The sequence below is a fragment of the Euprymna scolopes genome, chromosome 22 (genome assembly GCF_053919585.1).
Source record: "Euprymna scolopes isolate OS-2025 chromosome 22, ASM5391958v1, whole genome shotgun sequence".
In the NCBI taxonomy this organism is placed as follows: Eukaryota; Metazoa; Mollusca; class Cephalopoda; order Sepiida; family Sepiolidae; genus Euprymna; species Euprymna scolopes.
In genome coordinates, this window is record NC_136503.1 from 114,878,960 (window position 1) to 114,893,294 (window position 14,335).

Consider the following 14,335-nt stretch of genomic DNA (forward strand, 5'->3'; position numbering starts at 1 on the left):
CCTTTTGTAGACATACACAAAAATGCACACACACACACACACACATTCTCGCTTTTATATATAGAGATAGATTTTATATATATATATATATATATATATAGATAGATATATATATAGATAGATAAATAGATAACAAGTGAACACCATAGACCAACGAGTCAAACAAGCTAGAACAAAGATAGCAGGGAGTAGCTTTACAAAAAAAACAAGACAAACAACATTGTGAGAGAGAGTTTGTGCATAAAAGAATGGTGGGGGGCAACCAAATTACAAATATATTTCTGAACGTTATCAAGAATCCTGAAATGAGAGAGAAATTCACCAAATATGACAACAGTACTTTATTATAGTAGATTTGTAAAGACAGAGAAATGTTTGGAATGATAGAACTGACTTTCCAAGAAGCAGAAAGAGAAATATTTATATATCCTATATTATATTTCTCACTGTTGAACTGGACCTGCTACCTTTATAGTTCTACATCTACAAAAACTTGTTTATTCTTTCACTGAAGTTTAATGTTTTGCACACATCTCCCTATATTGTTCAGATTTAATCTTCCTCTGAGCTCAACAGAACTAAGCCTGTCTTTAAAACTTACATCACACATCCATCATATCATTCTCATGTAATTTCTCTCCATGCAACACATGTCTTCAACTATCACTGGCCATATTTCATTTCCATACATAATTATACTTCACTTAATCAACATAGAAATGTTATGCTGGTTAGCTTTTATAATGAGAGGGAAAAAAAAATAATAGAAAACTACAAATAACACCATTATTTTCCTCTGGGGTTTAGTTTACTTTTGTCATCTATTTACAACAATGTATATCTAGATGAGCTGCGACTTACCAACTAGGTAGTGAACCTCAAAAAACACATCTGTTCACTTTAACATTCTACACTCGAAAGACAAAACCTATCGTGTTTCTCTACCACATACTTCTTTCTCTGGCGTCACATTCTACAACTTTAATTGTAATTTCTAATTGAATTTTCCACTATTCTTACTTTATATGAAAACTACTGTTTTACTTTTTTTTTCATACTTGATCTAATCTTGCTATATTATCAGTGACCCATTTAACATAATCATTAATGTGTTTGTCAAAAGGCTGGGAAACTAGGGTTCAATCTTCGGTAGATTAATACAAAGGAAAAGAAGACATTCGTCACTGGGTTCTGAAGTCAATTTTGTACTCTGTCAAGGTAGGAATGCTCTAAGTGACACCACCTCATATATGACAGCAGTATTCCAGTTTAGGACGTATTTGGGTCTTATACAGGTAGTGGGTCTATCAGGAGTGAGATACTTTTTAGAGTGGTATACTGGTCTAACCATTTTTCCAGCAACCTTAGCAACAGTCTGATGTAAGTCTTCAATTTTATGTCGGGGGGGGGGGGGGAAGTTCTTGAAGCTTATCAAAACTGGGATCTACATTCATTTTAATTGGAGAAAATTGAGGATTATAGAGAAGCTTGGTTTTAGATATATTAAAAATACCCCCCTATGTTGCAGGTTGAAAAAGAAAGTATCAGAAAGATCTTGCTCTTCAAAGTGTTGCCATAGATGGTCGTATTATTTGCATAGATGTTAATGAATGATGTTAAAATGTGATTTGGGAAATCATTGATAAATATCAGAATAGTATTGACACAAGGTACTTCAAACATCCATAAACAACTACTTTTATAAAGTTAGCAGAGAGAAAGGATTTGATGGTTGAGAAGACATTTCCAGATATTCCATAATTAGCAAATTTGTGAAGCAGGCCTTTGAGCCAAAATATCAAAGGCCTTTGATTTTTAAGAGCTATTGCTCCAGAAATTAAGTCCCTGTCAATAGATTCACTGATCCTGTATGATATTAAAAATCTTATTAATCTTACAGGATGAAATCCATATTGTTTGTCACTGTGTACAACTGTTTTTGTTGAAGTGGTTAACAACTTCTTGATTTATTACAGATTCAAAAAGTTTACTCATGACACATAGGAGACTGATTGGTCCGTACTGATATGCAGAAGACCAATATATTTAAATATTGGGCAAACATAACATTTTCCAAAATGATGGGAAGCAATGATTGAACAGCTTTATATGAATAGGAGCTAATTCTGATTGCGGTCTCTTAAACATTATGTTGTCAGGACCTGCTGGCATTGAGGTTCTTGATAAGTTTAGCAACATCCCAAACAGATATTTGGATGTCACTCAAAGCATTTACAGTCATAGGAGGAAACTCGGGAGATAAGTTACCTTGATCACAAAACATGGAATTTGATACAAAGTCTTTTTTTTTTTTTTTTTTGTGTGTGTGTGTGTGTGTGTGTGTGTGTGTGTGTGAAATGCTTGGCTTTGTTAGATGCAGAAGAAATCATTTTGTCCATTGATGAAGGTTGGAATGGAGCTCTTAAAATTTGTAGAAACCAAATTTCTGTTCAGCAACTCTAGTTTGGTTGCTTTGTTATGCGACATATCAACACTTTTTGGAATTATTTAATGCAGAATCCAAGCATTTTGGTAAAAGTTTTATGCTTCAAGTTTTTTTTTTTTCAAATATTTATTCATGGTGTTTGGTTTGGTTGTTTTGTAGAAGAAAATTGTTGTTTTGTGTTTTTTTTTGTTGTTGTTGTTGCATTGCAGAACATAGTTGAGTTTTACAAAGAGAAAGAAGAATCAATGACATCAATGTTTGGTGCATTTTGGTCATGAAGCCAGTATCTTCTGACAGCTTGATCTGGTAGTACTTCTAAGATTAACATATTGAGTATGAGATGCACCAACTGAGCAGGGTTTTAGATTTGATGCTGGCCATAGATTAAAGAACATGTCATACTATTTTATAATAACTGCTCATATTAGAGTGAATCTATGATTGGAAACTGAAAAAAGAAAGGTATTTCATAAAATAAAATCAAGACAACATTATTTTTTATTTTTTTATTTCTAAAATAAAGATAACAAAAATGAAAAAAAAAAAATTATGTACAACAGTATAGAAATGATCATCCAGTGGTTGTGTTAAATATTTATGAGGGAAATTCATTTACTAATAGATACATTAGTTTGTTTATGTTATTGAGCTATATATGACCAGTTATGTTTGTAAACAGGAAATGTTTTAGACAAGGGACTGATTCTGCTGAAGCGTGAGAACTGGAAGCTGGTGAAGTGGGTGAACATGATGTCATTTGGGATTATTTCTAGATGATTGTCTCAGTGGAAGCATCAATCAGAATAATTTAATAAAACATTAATAATCAAGCAATGCACTTAAAACTTAAGTAACTGTCTTTTTCAACCCTTTTTATCCTTATACGCAATCATATGGTTGAATAAATCCTTCATCTTTCTGATAATTAAGCAACTAATACAGAGACAAAAATATCTTTAGTCAGTAGAATAACATAATACATGTGCACACAATATAAACAGTAGTCAGTCACAATCGTATAGATTTGAAGTTGATTAAATGACATTGAAACCGACTGATTACACCAGGTCATTTTGATGATGCCTCTATGCTTACATAGCAAAGTTAATAAATTGATTGGAGAACATAGTACTGTTCTCTGATGAAAAGAAATTCATCCTAGATGACACAGGTTTAATATTGATGGGTGTGCATTTACTAATAGTTAATACCTATTGTTAAATTATATTGGAAAAAAGGTAATGTTTCAAACAAAAGGTCATGATATGGTCAAGGGATTGACTCAGCTGGGTTGTCAGAACTGGAGGCCATGACATTATCTGCTTGCAGAGTGGCAGGATTTTTCAGAGTAGAAACTCAGTTTTGGTGGGAGCCTCAGTTGAAACAAGACATACTAAAAATGGTATGACAAAGGGATAACAATTAAGCAATGTGCTTAAAACATAAGTAACTCTCTCTTTTTCTGTCTCCCTCTATTTGACCTTACAGGGATGAGATATGCCTATGCCTAAATAAATTCATTATTCTTCTAATAGCATACTGTTTTAATTAATTGACTTATTATATTAAGAAAGTATGTCTGGTGACTTTTGTTATGGTTAATGGGGGAAGATGACGCATATGAACGCATGAGGACACTGGTCAAAAATGACGATATAGATTTAATGTTGATTAAAATATTGATGATGATATTTTAGAATTGGATTAATGCATATTATCATTTAATGATGCTTCGGAAAAATGTAAACGGTGTGGGTTCGAGCACATCTCTTTTATAGTATTTTAATTGTCTAAGATTTTTTTTTTATGCCAAATCATGAAATCTACCACAAATCATTCATTATATATGATTAACCAAAAAAAATTTCTTTTTCTTCATAGTTAGTGGGGAGCATAATTGATCATAATGGATGCAATCGGACTTGAATTTGGAAAAAGATGGTCCCATAGATTGTGACCGTATTCATGAAACCTATCATAAATCATCTTTAAAAATATGATCATACAGCATACATTAAGAGTGTATGTTATATCAAATGTATTAATTCCCTAATCAAAGATGAAGATACACAAATGTAAACGTTTGCATATCATTGATTGAACACAAGTTGTTATTTTATATAGAGCTCATGAGAAATTGTGAGTTCATACTTTTCCTATCTATATTAATGCATAAAACTCTGAGCATACCCAAATAAAAGGAAATCCGATTGTCAAGATGAGGAAAAAAACACAGTATGGGGGTGGGAATTACAACAAAAAAAAATGTGCGTCAGATGATGATGTGAAAGAAATCTGTCTATGCCTGGCAAAAGCAGAGGAGAAGTCTATTTATGTCTAATGATGAAAGAGGAAATGTCTATTTATGCCTACATCTCATGATGACGGAAGAGAGGCTTGTTTATGTCTAGTGCGGATGGGGTAGGAGCCTGTCTATGTTTTGCTGATGATGGGGAATAGGCTAATCTATGGTGATGATGTAGGAACTTGTCCATCTGAGGTGATGATGGGTATAGGTTTGTCTATCTCTGCTGATGACAGAAGAGAAGCCTGCCTATCTGCTGATGACAGAGGAGAAACCTGCTTACGTCAGGCAATGATGAAGGAAAAGTCTACCTATATTTAGCGATGACAGAGATGAAGCCTGTCTATGTTTGGGGATGCTGGAGGAGATGTCTATGTTAGGCAATGCTAGAGGAAAGACCTATATCTGCCAACATTGGAGAAGAGGCCTGTTGTCTGTCTTGATGAAGGAGAGGCCTGTCTACATCTGCCAATGCTGGAAGAGAGGCTTGTCCATGTCTACCATTATGGAGGAGAGGTTTGCTTATGCTTAGCTGGCATGATGGAGAAGAGTCTGTCTATATCTGGCAATGGTAGAGAATAGGACTGTCAATGCTTAGTGATGATTGATGGAAGGAAATAATAGAGGGTTTTAAAATGGGGAAAAGTGAGAGAAAGAAGTGAAATAGATTACGAATATTAGTCGGGCAGAAGAGAACAGGTGGGGAGGGGGGCAAAGTTGAAATGATATAACTTTTAGTCTGAAGACAGAATGAGACAAAAAAAACTTTGTTATTACAGAGTTCTACAGAATTTAAAACTTGTTGTCACTTTGTCTTCAACGATGATCTATCAGATTAAAGTTATCAACAAACAATTTGTTTCGATGTATTATTTTTTTTTTAAATATTCAACAAATTTCATTATTATTTTGTTTTTGATTAATCAGCAATGAAATGCCATTTGTATCATGTGTCCAGGCGTCGTTTTTTAATGCGGATCTCATCTATAAAAAATAAACAAAGAAAAAAAGTGACATATTATATTTATTTTATTTTAAAGCACAAACATTGTTAAAAATAACAGAAATCATTTTCTTAATTATACGCTTTTTATTTTTCAATTTTTCTAATCTTTTTTGTATTTTAACGATTAAATAAATCAAAAAAATAAAACAGGTATAATTAAGCTGTTGATTTGTTATTTTTAATTTATTTTATTTAAATAAAAAAAATGCTGCCTTAATTAGGACAAGCTAAATTTATTTATAAAAATTTAACTGATAGAATTTTAAAAAAAATTGGTTTTAAGTTGATTTTATTAATATTCTAGTTGTATATACCCGGCTTTGCCCAATCAAAACATATTGCTACGTGCAGACATAAGTCACACAGCATTTAAGATACACCAATCAAAACATATTGCTACGGGGGAGACATAAGTCACACAGCATTTAAGATACACCAATCAAAACATATCATGGAGACATAAGTCACACAGCATTTAAGATACACCAATCAAAACATATCGCTACGTGGAGACATAAGTCACACAGCATTTAAGATACACCAATCAAAACATATTGTTACGTGGAGACATAAGTCACACAGCATTTAAGATACACCAATCAAAACATATCCTGGAGACATAAGTCACACAGCATTTAAGATACACCAATCAAAACATATCCTGGAGACATAAGTCACACAGTATTTAAGATACACCAATCAAAACATATTGTTACGTGGAGACATAAGTCACACAGTATTTAAGATACACCAATCAAAACATATCGCTACGTGGAGACATAAGTCACACAGCATTTAAGATACACCAATCAAAACATATTGTTACGTGGAGACATAAGTCACACAGCATTTAAGATACACCAATCAAAACATATCCTGGAGACATGAGTCACACAGCATTTAAGATACACCAATCAAAACATATCCTGGAGACATAAGTCACACAGCATTTAAGATACACCAATTAAAACATATTGTTACGTGGAGACATAAGTCACACAGCATTTAAGATACACCAATCAAAACATATCGCTACGTGGAGACATAAGTCACACAGCATTTAAGATACACCAATCAAAACATATTGTTACGTGGAGACATAAGTAACACAGCATTTAAGATACACCAATCAAAACATATCGTGGAGACATAAGTAACACAGCATTTAAGATACACCAATCAAAACATATCCTGGAGACATAAGTAACACAGCATTTAAGATACACCAATCAAAACATATCCTGGAGACATAAGTCACACAGCATTTAAGATACACCAATTAAAACATATTGTTACGTGGAGACATAAGTCACACAGCATTTAAGATACACCAATCAAAACATATCGCTACGTGGAGACATAAGTCACACAGCATTTAAGATACACCAATCAAAACATATTGTTACGTGGAGACATAAGTAACACAGCATTTAAGATACACCAATCAAAACATATTGTTACGTGGAGACATAAGTTACACAGCATTTAAGATACACCGAATATCCTAACTTGTTATGAAAAGTAACCACATATTGGATTTAGGGAAACATAAAACACATCCATCTTGTATTTAAATGGAATTCCTTATTGTAATGAGTATTATTTATTAATTTATTATTGTGGACTATTATCCTCATCTTTCTTAGATGTTGTTTCAAGACATTTTGAACTGCGACAGGACAGGAACTCTGAATCTCCTAACTGCATTCTCAGTAATTACTGCTATCCATAGTTGATGTTGTCTCACCACGTTTTGGCCAAGTAAGCTACTGGCCGGCTTTGAGTAGAATTGAAACTGCTATCTTCAGACAATTCTAATCTGGAACCGTAGAGATTCAATGTCTCTATCCACTGTGCCACGGGCCCCAAAGGGCGATCAAGGCTGGATTTTCTGGTCTTATAAATCCACATTTATTTATTATTTGATCTTCCATGGTCAGATCCATCGTGAATGATATATATATTATTTAATTGGAATTCATTATTGAGATGAGTATTATTTATTAATTTATTATTGTGGACTATCCTCAGCTCATCTAAGAAAGATGAGGATAATAGTCCACAATAATAAATTAATATATCCATCTTGGTCTATGAAAATCAAACATGAATTAACTTTCATAGTTTCGGGAAATAACTCTCATAACTCAAATAAATAAGTTTACTTCTGGTTTTAAATGCAAGTGCTGTCAGCTATTAATTATAGAAAATAAACTGAATTAAAAATAAATTAAATAAATCAACTTTAAATAATATTACTAAATATAACAATTAAAACAATTCTACTATAACAAACAAATAATAAAATCAAGCTAATTATCATAATAGATTTTCTTTAATGTAATATGCAAATGAGGGTACTCATTCAATGTAGATGTCTTTTGAACACATAGTATATAAAGAAATCATGTCTTTTGAACACATAGTATATAAAGAAATCATGTCTTTTGAACACATAGTATATAAAGAAATCATGCTGAAATAAAAGTGTACATAAATAAGTTTTTAGTAATTAATCTGTGAAGCAGTGTAACTTATGTACATATTAATTAAATTGTGAACAGACAGGAATACAACTATTACAATAGATTTAAACTTAATAAATAAATCGATAGATTAAAGTGATTTATTGTCATTTTCGAAAGAGATGAAAGTTAAAACTAATTTCCAGATGAATCAAAAAGTTAAAGAAATTCAAACATGTTTTTAATTCTTTACAAATAAAAGAAAATATAGCATTCTAGGAAAATCGGGGGGGGGGGGTATCCAATTTTTCTCAATGACCGCTTTCTACATGTTCACATTTTGTGTAAATTTTAAAATAAAATATTCAATAAAAATAAAATATTTAATAAAAATAAAATATTTAATAAAAATAAAATATTTAATAAAAATAAAATATTTAATAAAAATAAAATATTCAATTAAAATAAAATATTCAATAAAAATAAAATATTTAATAAAAATAAAATATTCAATAAAAATAAAATATTTAATAAAAATAAAATATTTAATAAAAATAAAATATTTAATAAAAATAAAATATTTAATAAAAATAAAATATTCAATTAAAATAAAATATTCAATTAAAATAAAATATTCAATTAAAATAAAATATTCAATTAAAATAAAATATTCAATAAAAATAAAACATTCAATTAAAATAAAATATTCAATTGAAATAAAATATTCAATAAAAATAAAATATTCAATAAAAATAAAATATTCAATGAAAATAAAATATTCATGAAAAACAAAATTAATAGATTGTTTAATGAGGCTATCCTATTAATGGAAAAAAGTTTTAGCCATATCATTCAAATAAATTGTGCAATTACACACGTATGTACTTTATGTGTCTGAGACTATTCTTAGATAGAGACATTCTGATATAAAACCTAAGTATTGAAAATCGATAATACAAAAAATCTGATTAAAGAAGGAACAATCCGAATTTCGACAAAAGTTAACACCTTTATACAGCCTAACATCACAAGTTCATTTCCAAAGTTTTATCACCACACAAGCAGAAAGGCCTGACGTAAAAATCAACAGTAGGTTCTTTAATAAGACAGCGACCTGTTCAAAATGGATGTTTCTGTTTAGAGCATAATTGAACCATAGTACTTGACTTTTGTATTTTAAACTTTAATTCAAGCCATTATATAAAAATAATTTTATAAAATCAATAGTAGATTCCCTACAGTGCAATGTAGACTACAATGTATTGTGGACTAAGTTACTGCAGAGCAGGATATGAAGCTTCGTCTCTGTGTAATGCAGCAGATCTTTGACTAGAGCAGGCAATCAACTGATTTGATTGAAAAATGAGCAATTTCACTGATTTCGATGGCAATAAAAGTATTGGAAGTGTGAAGCACTTATTCAATCCCGATCAACATTGGGTCTTCTTACCAGTGTGTGTGTGTGTAAATAAAATTTTCTATTCGGATATAAATATTAAAAGTACAAAATTCCTTTAATAGCTCAATATGCAATATTAGAGCTATAAATACTCTAAAAAAATTTTTTATTGCTTTATTCTTCACTGGGAACAGACACTCATGTTCATGCAAAAAGTTTGTTTATTGACTATAGAAGCAATTTTTTTAGTTTGCACTGACATATATATATATATATATGGTTCGCTGTATAAATGTTTTTTTATTTTATTTTTACTTCAAATACTTGTGCTTTAAAATTTACAAGTTATTTGTATAGATGAGATAGATTATATAGATTATGTACGAATCGTCGAATGGGAGGTGGCGCCCATATTCTCATCTGTAAAAACTTTTTAAAATAAAAGTGAAATTCGGAGAATATGTATTGATGTCTATTGTTAAAATTTCATAAAAATTGGAGAATTTCCATGAAAGGCCTTTATCCCCTTTTTGCATATAAAGCAAACAAAATATAGTCCACATTATCACCCTTATGCCTAGTAGCTGTTTTTTGACATTCATAATGAGCAGTTAATTATTTTATGAGTGAATCTCGTACATGCAATAATATAAACGATATCGAACTTTATATAAATAAAGATATAAACAATATCGAACTTTATATAAATAAAGATATAAACAATATCGAACTTTATATAAATAAAGATATAAACAATATCGAACTTTATATAAATAAAGATATAAACAATATCGAACTTTATATAAATAAAGATATAAACAATATCGAACTTTATATAAATAAAGATATAAACGATATCGAACTTTATATAAATAAAGATATAAACGATATCGAACTTTATATAAATAAAGATATAAACGATATCGAACTTTATATAAATAAAGATATAAACGATATCGAACTTTATATAAATAAAGATATAAACGATATCGAACTTTATATAAATAAAGATATAAACGATATCGAACTTTATATAAATAAAGATATAAACGATATCGAACTTTATATAAATAAAGATATAAACGATATCGAACTTTATATAAATAAAGATATAAACGATATCGAACTTTATATAAATAAAGATATAAACGATATCGAACTTTATATAAATAAAGATATAAACGATATCGAACTTTATATAAATAAAGATATAAACAATATCGAACTTTATATAAATAAAGATATAAACGATATCGAACTTTATATAAATAAAGATATAAACGATATCGAACTTTATATAAATAAAGATATAAACGATATCGAACTTTATATAAATAAAGATATAAACGATATCGAACTTTATATAAATAAAGATATAAACGATATCGAACTTTATATAAATAAAGATATAAACGATATCGAACTTTATATAAATAAAGATATAAACGATATCGAACTTTATATAAATAAAGATATAAACGATATCGAACTTTATATAAATAAAGATATAAACAATATCGAACTTTATATAAATAAAGATATAAACGATATCGAACTTTATATAAATAAAGATATAAACGATATCGAACTTTATATAAATAAAGATATAAACAATATCGAACTTTATATAAATAAAGATATAAACAATATCGAACTTTATATAAATAAAGATATAAACAATATAAAACTTTATATAAATAAAGATATAAACAATATCGAACTTTATATAAATAAAGATATAAACGATATCGAACTTTATATAAATAAAGATATAAACGATATCGCACTTTATATAAATAAAGATATAAACGATATCGAACTTTATATAAATAAAGATATAAACAATATCGAACTTTATATAAATAAAGATATAAACGATATCGAACTTTATATAAATAAAGATATAAACGATATCGAACTTTATATAAATAAAGATATAAACGATATCGAACTTTATATAAATAAAGATATAAACAATATCGAACTTTATATAAATAAAGATATAAACAATATCGAACTTTATATAAATAAAGATATAAACGATATCGAACTTTATATAAATAAAGATATAAACAATATCGAACTTTATATAAATAAAGATATAAACAATATCGAACTTTATATAAATAAAGATATAAACGATATCGAACTTTATATAAATAAAGATATAAACGATATCGAACTTTATATAAATAAAGATATAAACGATATCGAACTTTATATAAATAAAGATATAAACGATATCGAACTTTATATAAATAAAGATATATAGATTCAGGGAATCTTGCTTTATTGCTTTGTTCTATTTCAGAATGAAAAAATTTGTTGGAAATTCAGAAAAGTTATAGCATTGTGAAGAGAGTAAGATTTTTTTTTTAATGTCATATAGCCGTTAATATATTTAAAAATGATATGATGTAATTTATATTCTTTTTGGAATGAATATTAATATATATACATGGAGCTTCGTCGGTATATAACCACTGAGCTGAGCATTGCTGGGTGTCGTAAAGAATCCACTTTTCATTGCAAGTTGCAACCCAGTTGAGAGACGGGTCATTCTTGTTGCGTGAAAGAAGGGAAGATGACACTTCATAACGGCGTTTCTTCGACTAAGGCTCTTAATTGATTGTTGTCAACATCCAATGGCTGATCACTATGTTCACCATCTTCAAGAGTCTCATCACGGTCACAAAATTCTTTAAACCACCATTATGCTGTGCATTCAGTAGTGGTTTCTGGGATAAACACTTTGTTGATATCATGAGCCATTTCAGCAGCTTTTCAGCTTAGCTTGAATTGAAATAAGAAAATTGTGTAAATTTGCTTTTTTCCATCTTGTATTCAACGTTCTGAAAAGAATACGTAATTGTTCTAAAACAATTGTAATTTAAATGATTAGATAGAACGAAAAACGCTGCTTAAAATGATATGTAAAGTAACGTTATTATAACAAAAACTTATTTGAAAATACATCATTTGAAATCAAAATTAAAAACTTTGCAAGAAATTTCTTGCCAACCTAATATCTTCAAGCTTTCTTAAAATATGCTAATTAATTATTTTTACTTCAAATTTAAATGAAATTGATATATTTTAGCTAGCTAGAAAGATATATCAATGAGGCATAAGAGTTCATAGAGAGAGAGGAGAGGGGACTGCTCTCTCTTTCTATGTTAGAAGGTGGCTCTTTTAAAAAGAATGAGGAAGAAAATTTAGCATCACTCTCTCTTTTCACCCTCTCTCGTTCTCTAGTGACACAAAACTTTCCTTTTTATTGTCTTTCTAAGATTTAAATAAAAAGGTAAAAAGTGAATATTTATTTGCGCGTGAAATGATTCGTCTATGAAACTATAACTTTTAAGGAGTTAGGTGGGAGTAAGCTAATATTAATAAAATTAAAAGAATCGCTTTTGGAATCTGAAATTTTTTTTCCATTTCTGATATAGCATCAAGTTTTAATTTTTCTGATTCCGAATAATCTTTCCAACACTAGTTTAAACGTTCTTTATATGACCTGTTGCTAGCTAAGAGGCATAAGTGAGAAGAATAAAAAGAGGGAGAGGCTGGCTGCCCCACTCTCCCCATCCTCTCATTATTTTATTTATGCCTGTTTTTGCTTTTATTGGATTGAAATTTAAGAATTGTTTTAATCCCCTGGGTAAAACGTTTCACATTTGTGTTCAAACGTTTCTTTGCAACTTCGGAGTGGAGGGGTGGGGAATGAGGTCTGACTTGATTTTTAACAAGTTACCATGGATTTCTATATTTTAAGCTTAAAAAGAGCGCCCCTCCCTTTAAACCATCGCTCAGGCAAATTGATTTCTTATTTCTTTTGATTTCATCATAGTTTTACTTAAAAGATAAATTTCTATCAAAATTACCAAAATGTGAACGTTTATTTATAAAGATAAATGCAAAAGTTTTAATGGTAAACTTATGAATGAAATGTTTATTAGTTAAAAATTATTATTAATCAAAATTTTGGTTTCAAGCAGTTAACATGGAACGTAAAAGCAAGCTGGCAAATCCAAATAGTTATTAATAAAATTTACAAATGCTGTTATTAAAAAGATGAAATGTGTCATCTATTAACAAGATTCAAGCTAAGTGATGAGTAGGGCTATGACAACAGAATATTCTTTTCCTTGTTTGAACTCTAGAATATATATCTGTTGGTATCTCATATGTTTTTATATAGTGTTGCAGTTCTCAGTTGATTAACTGTCTGTGTCAGATGCATACTCAAGAGTCAAAAGAGTGATGAGCTGCTGTCATTTAGATAATTTGCAGACGATCAAAGAACTGATTTCTGTAGCACTACAATCATATGTAAACAATATGTATATATGTTATCGTGTACACACACATACTCAATATGCTTGTTTATAAAAATGATGACTTTGAAATGAAGACAGTTTCTTAATCATATATAACTAGCAGGAAGATCCAATATGGCTTCAGATTGCAAGATTATGTAATTACATTTCTGATAATTTGTATTAAGACTACTGTTCTCATCTTGAGTGTTATTTACACAACGATTTGGCCAATGTAACCTCCGACCTTCTTCAGGTGTATCTTGTAAAACTGTCAAACTCTGTCAAACTTCAGAATCCGCAAACAGTTTTGAACAGAATCCTTTATTTAATGTGTAGGATTATGAAGTACAAGGTAAAATTCAGTTGCAAGTGACACTTCTTCTGGAAGTTGA

At 29.4% G+C, this 14,335-nt stretch overlaps 1 protein-coding gene across 2 annotated transcripts in view; it reads right to left on the bottom strand.

Moving 5' to 3' along the window:
- Window positions 1-5,181: 5,181 nt before the first annotated feature.
- Window positions 5,182-14,335, bottom strand: part of LOC145243674 (uncharacterized) — a 284,330-nt gene continuing 275,176 nt past the window's right edge. For both annotated transcript variants that reach the window (XM_080106723.1, XM_080106724.1), the window contains one exon: window positions 5,182-5,735. In XM_080106723.1, the coding sequence (XP_079962849.1) occupies window positions 5,698-5,735 (38 nt within the window). In that variant the 3' untranslated portion in view covers window positions 5,182-5,697. The remainder of the gene's footprint in view (window positions 5,736-14,335) is intronic.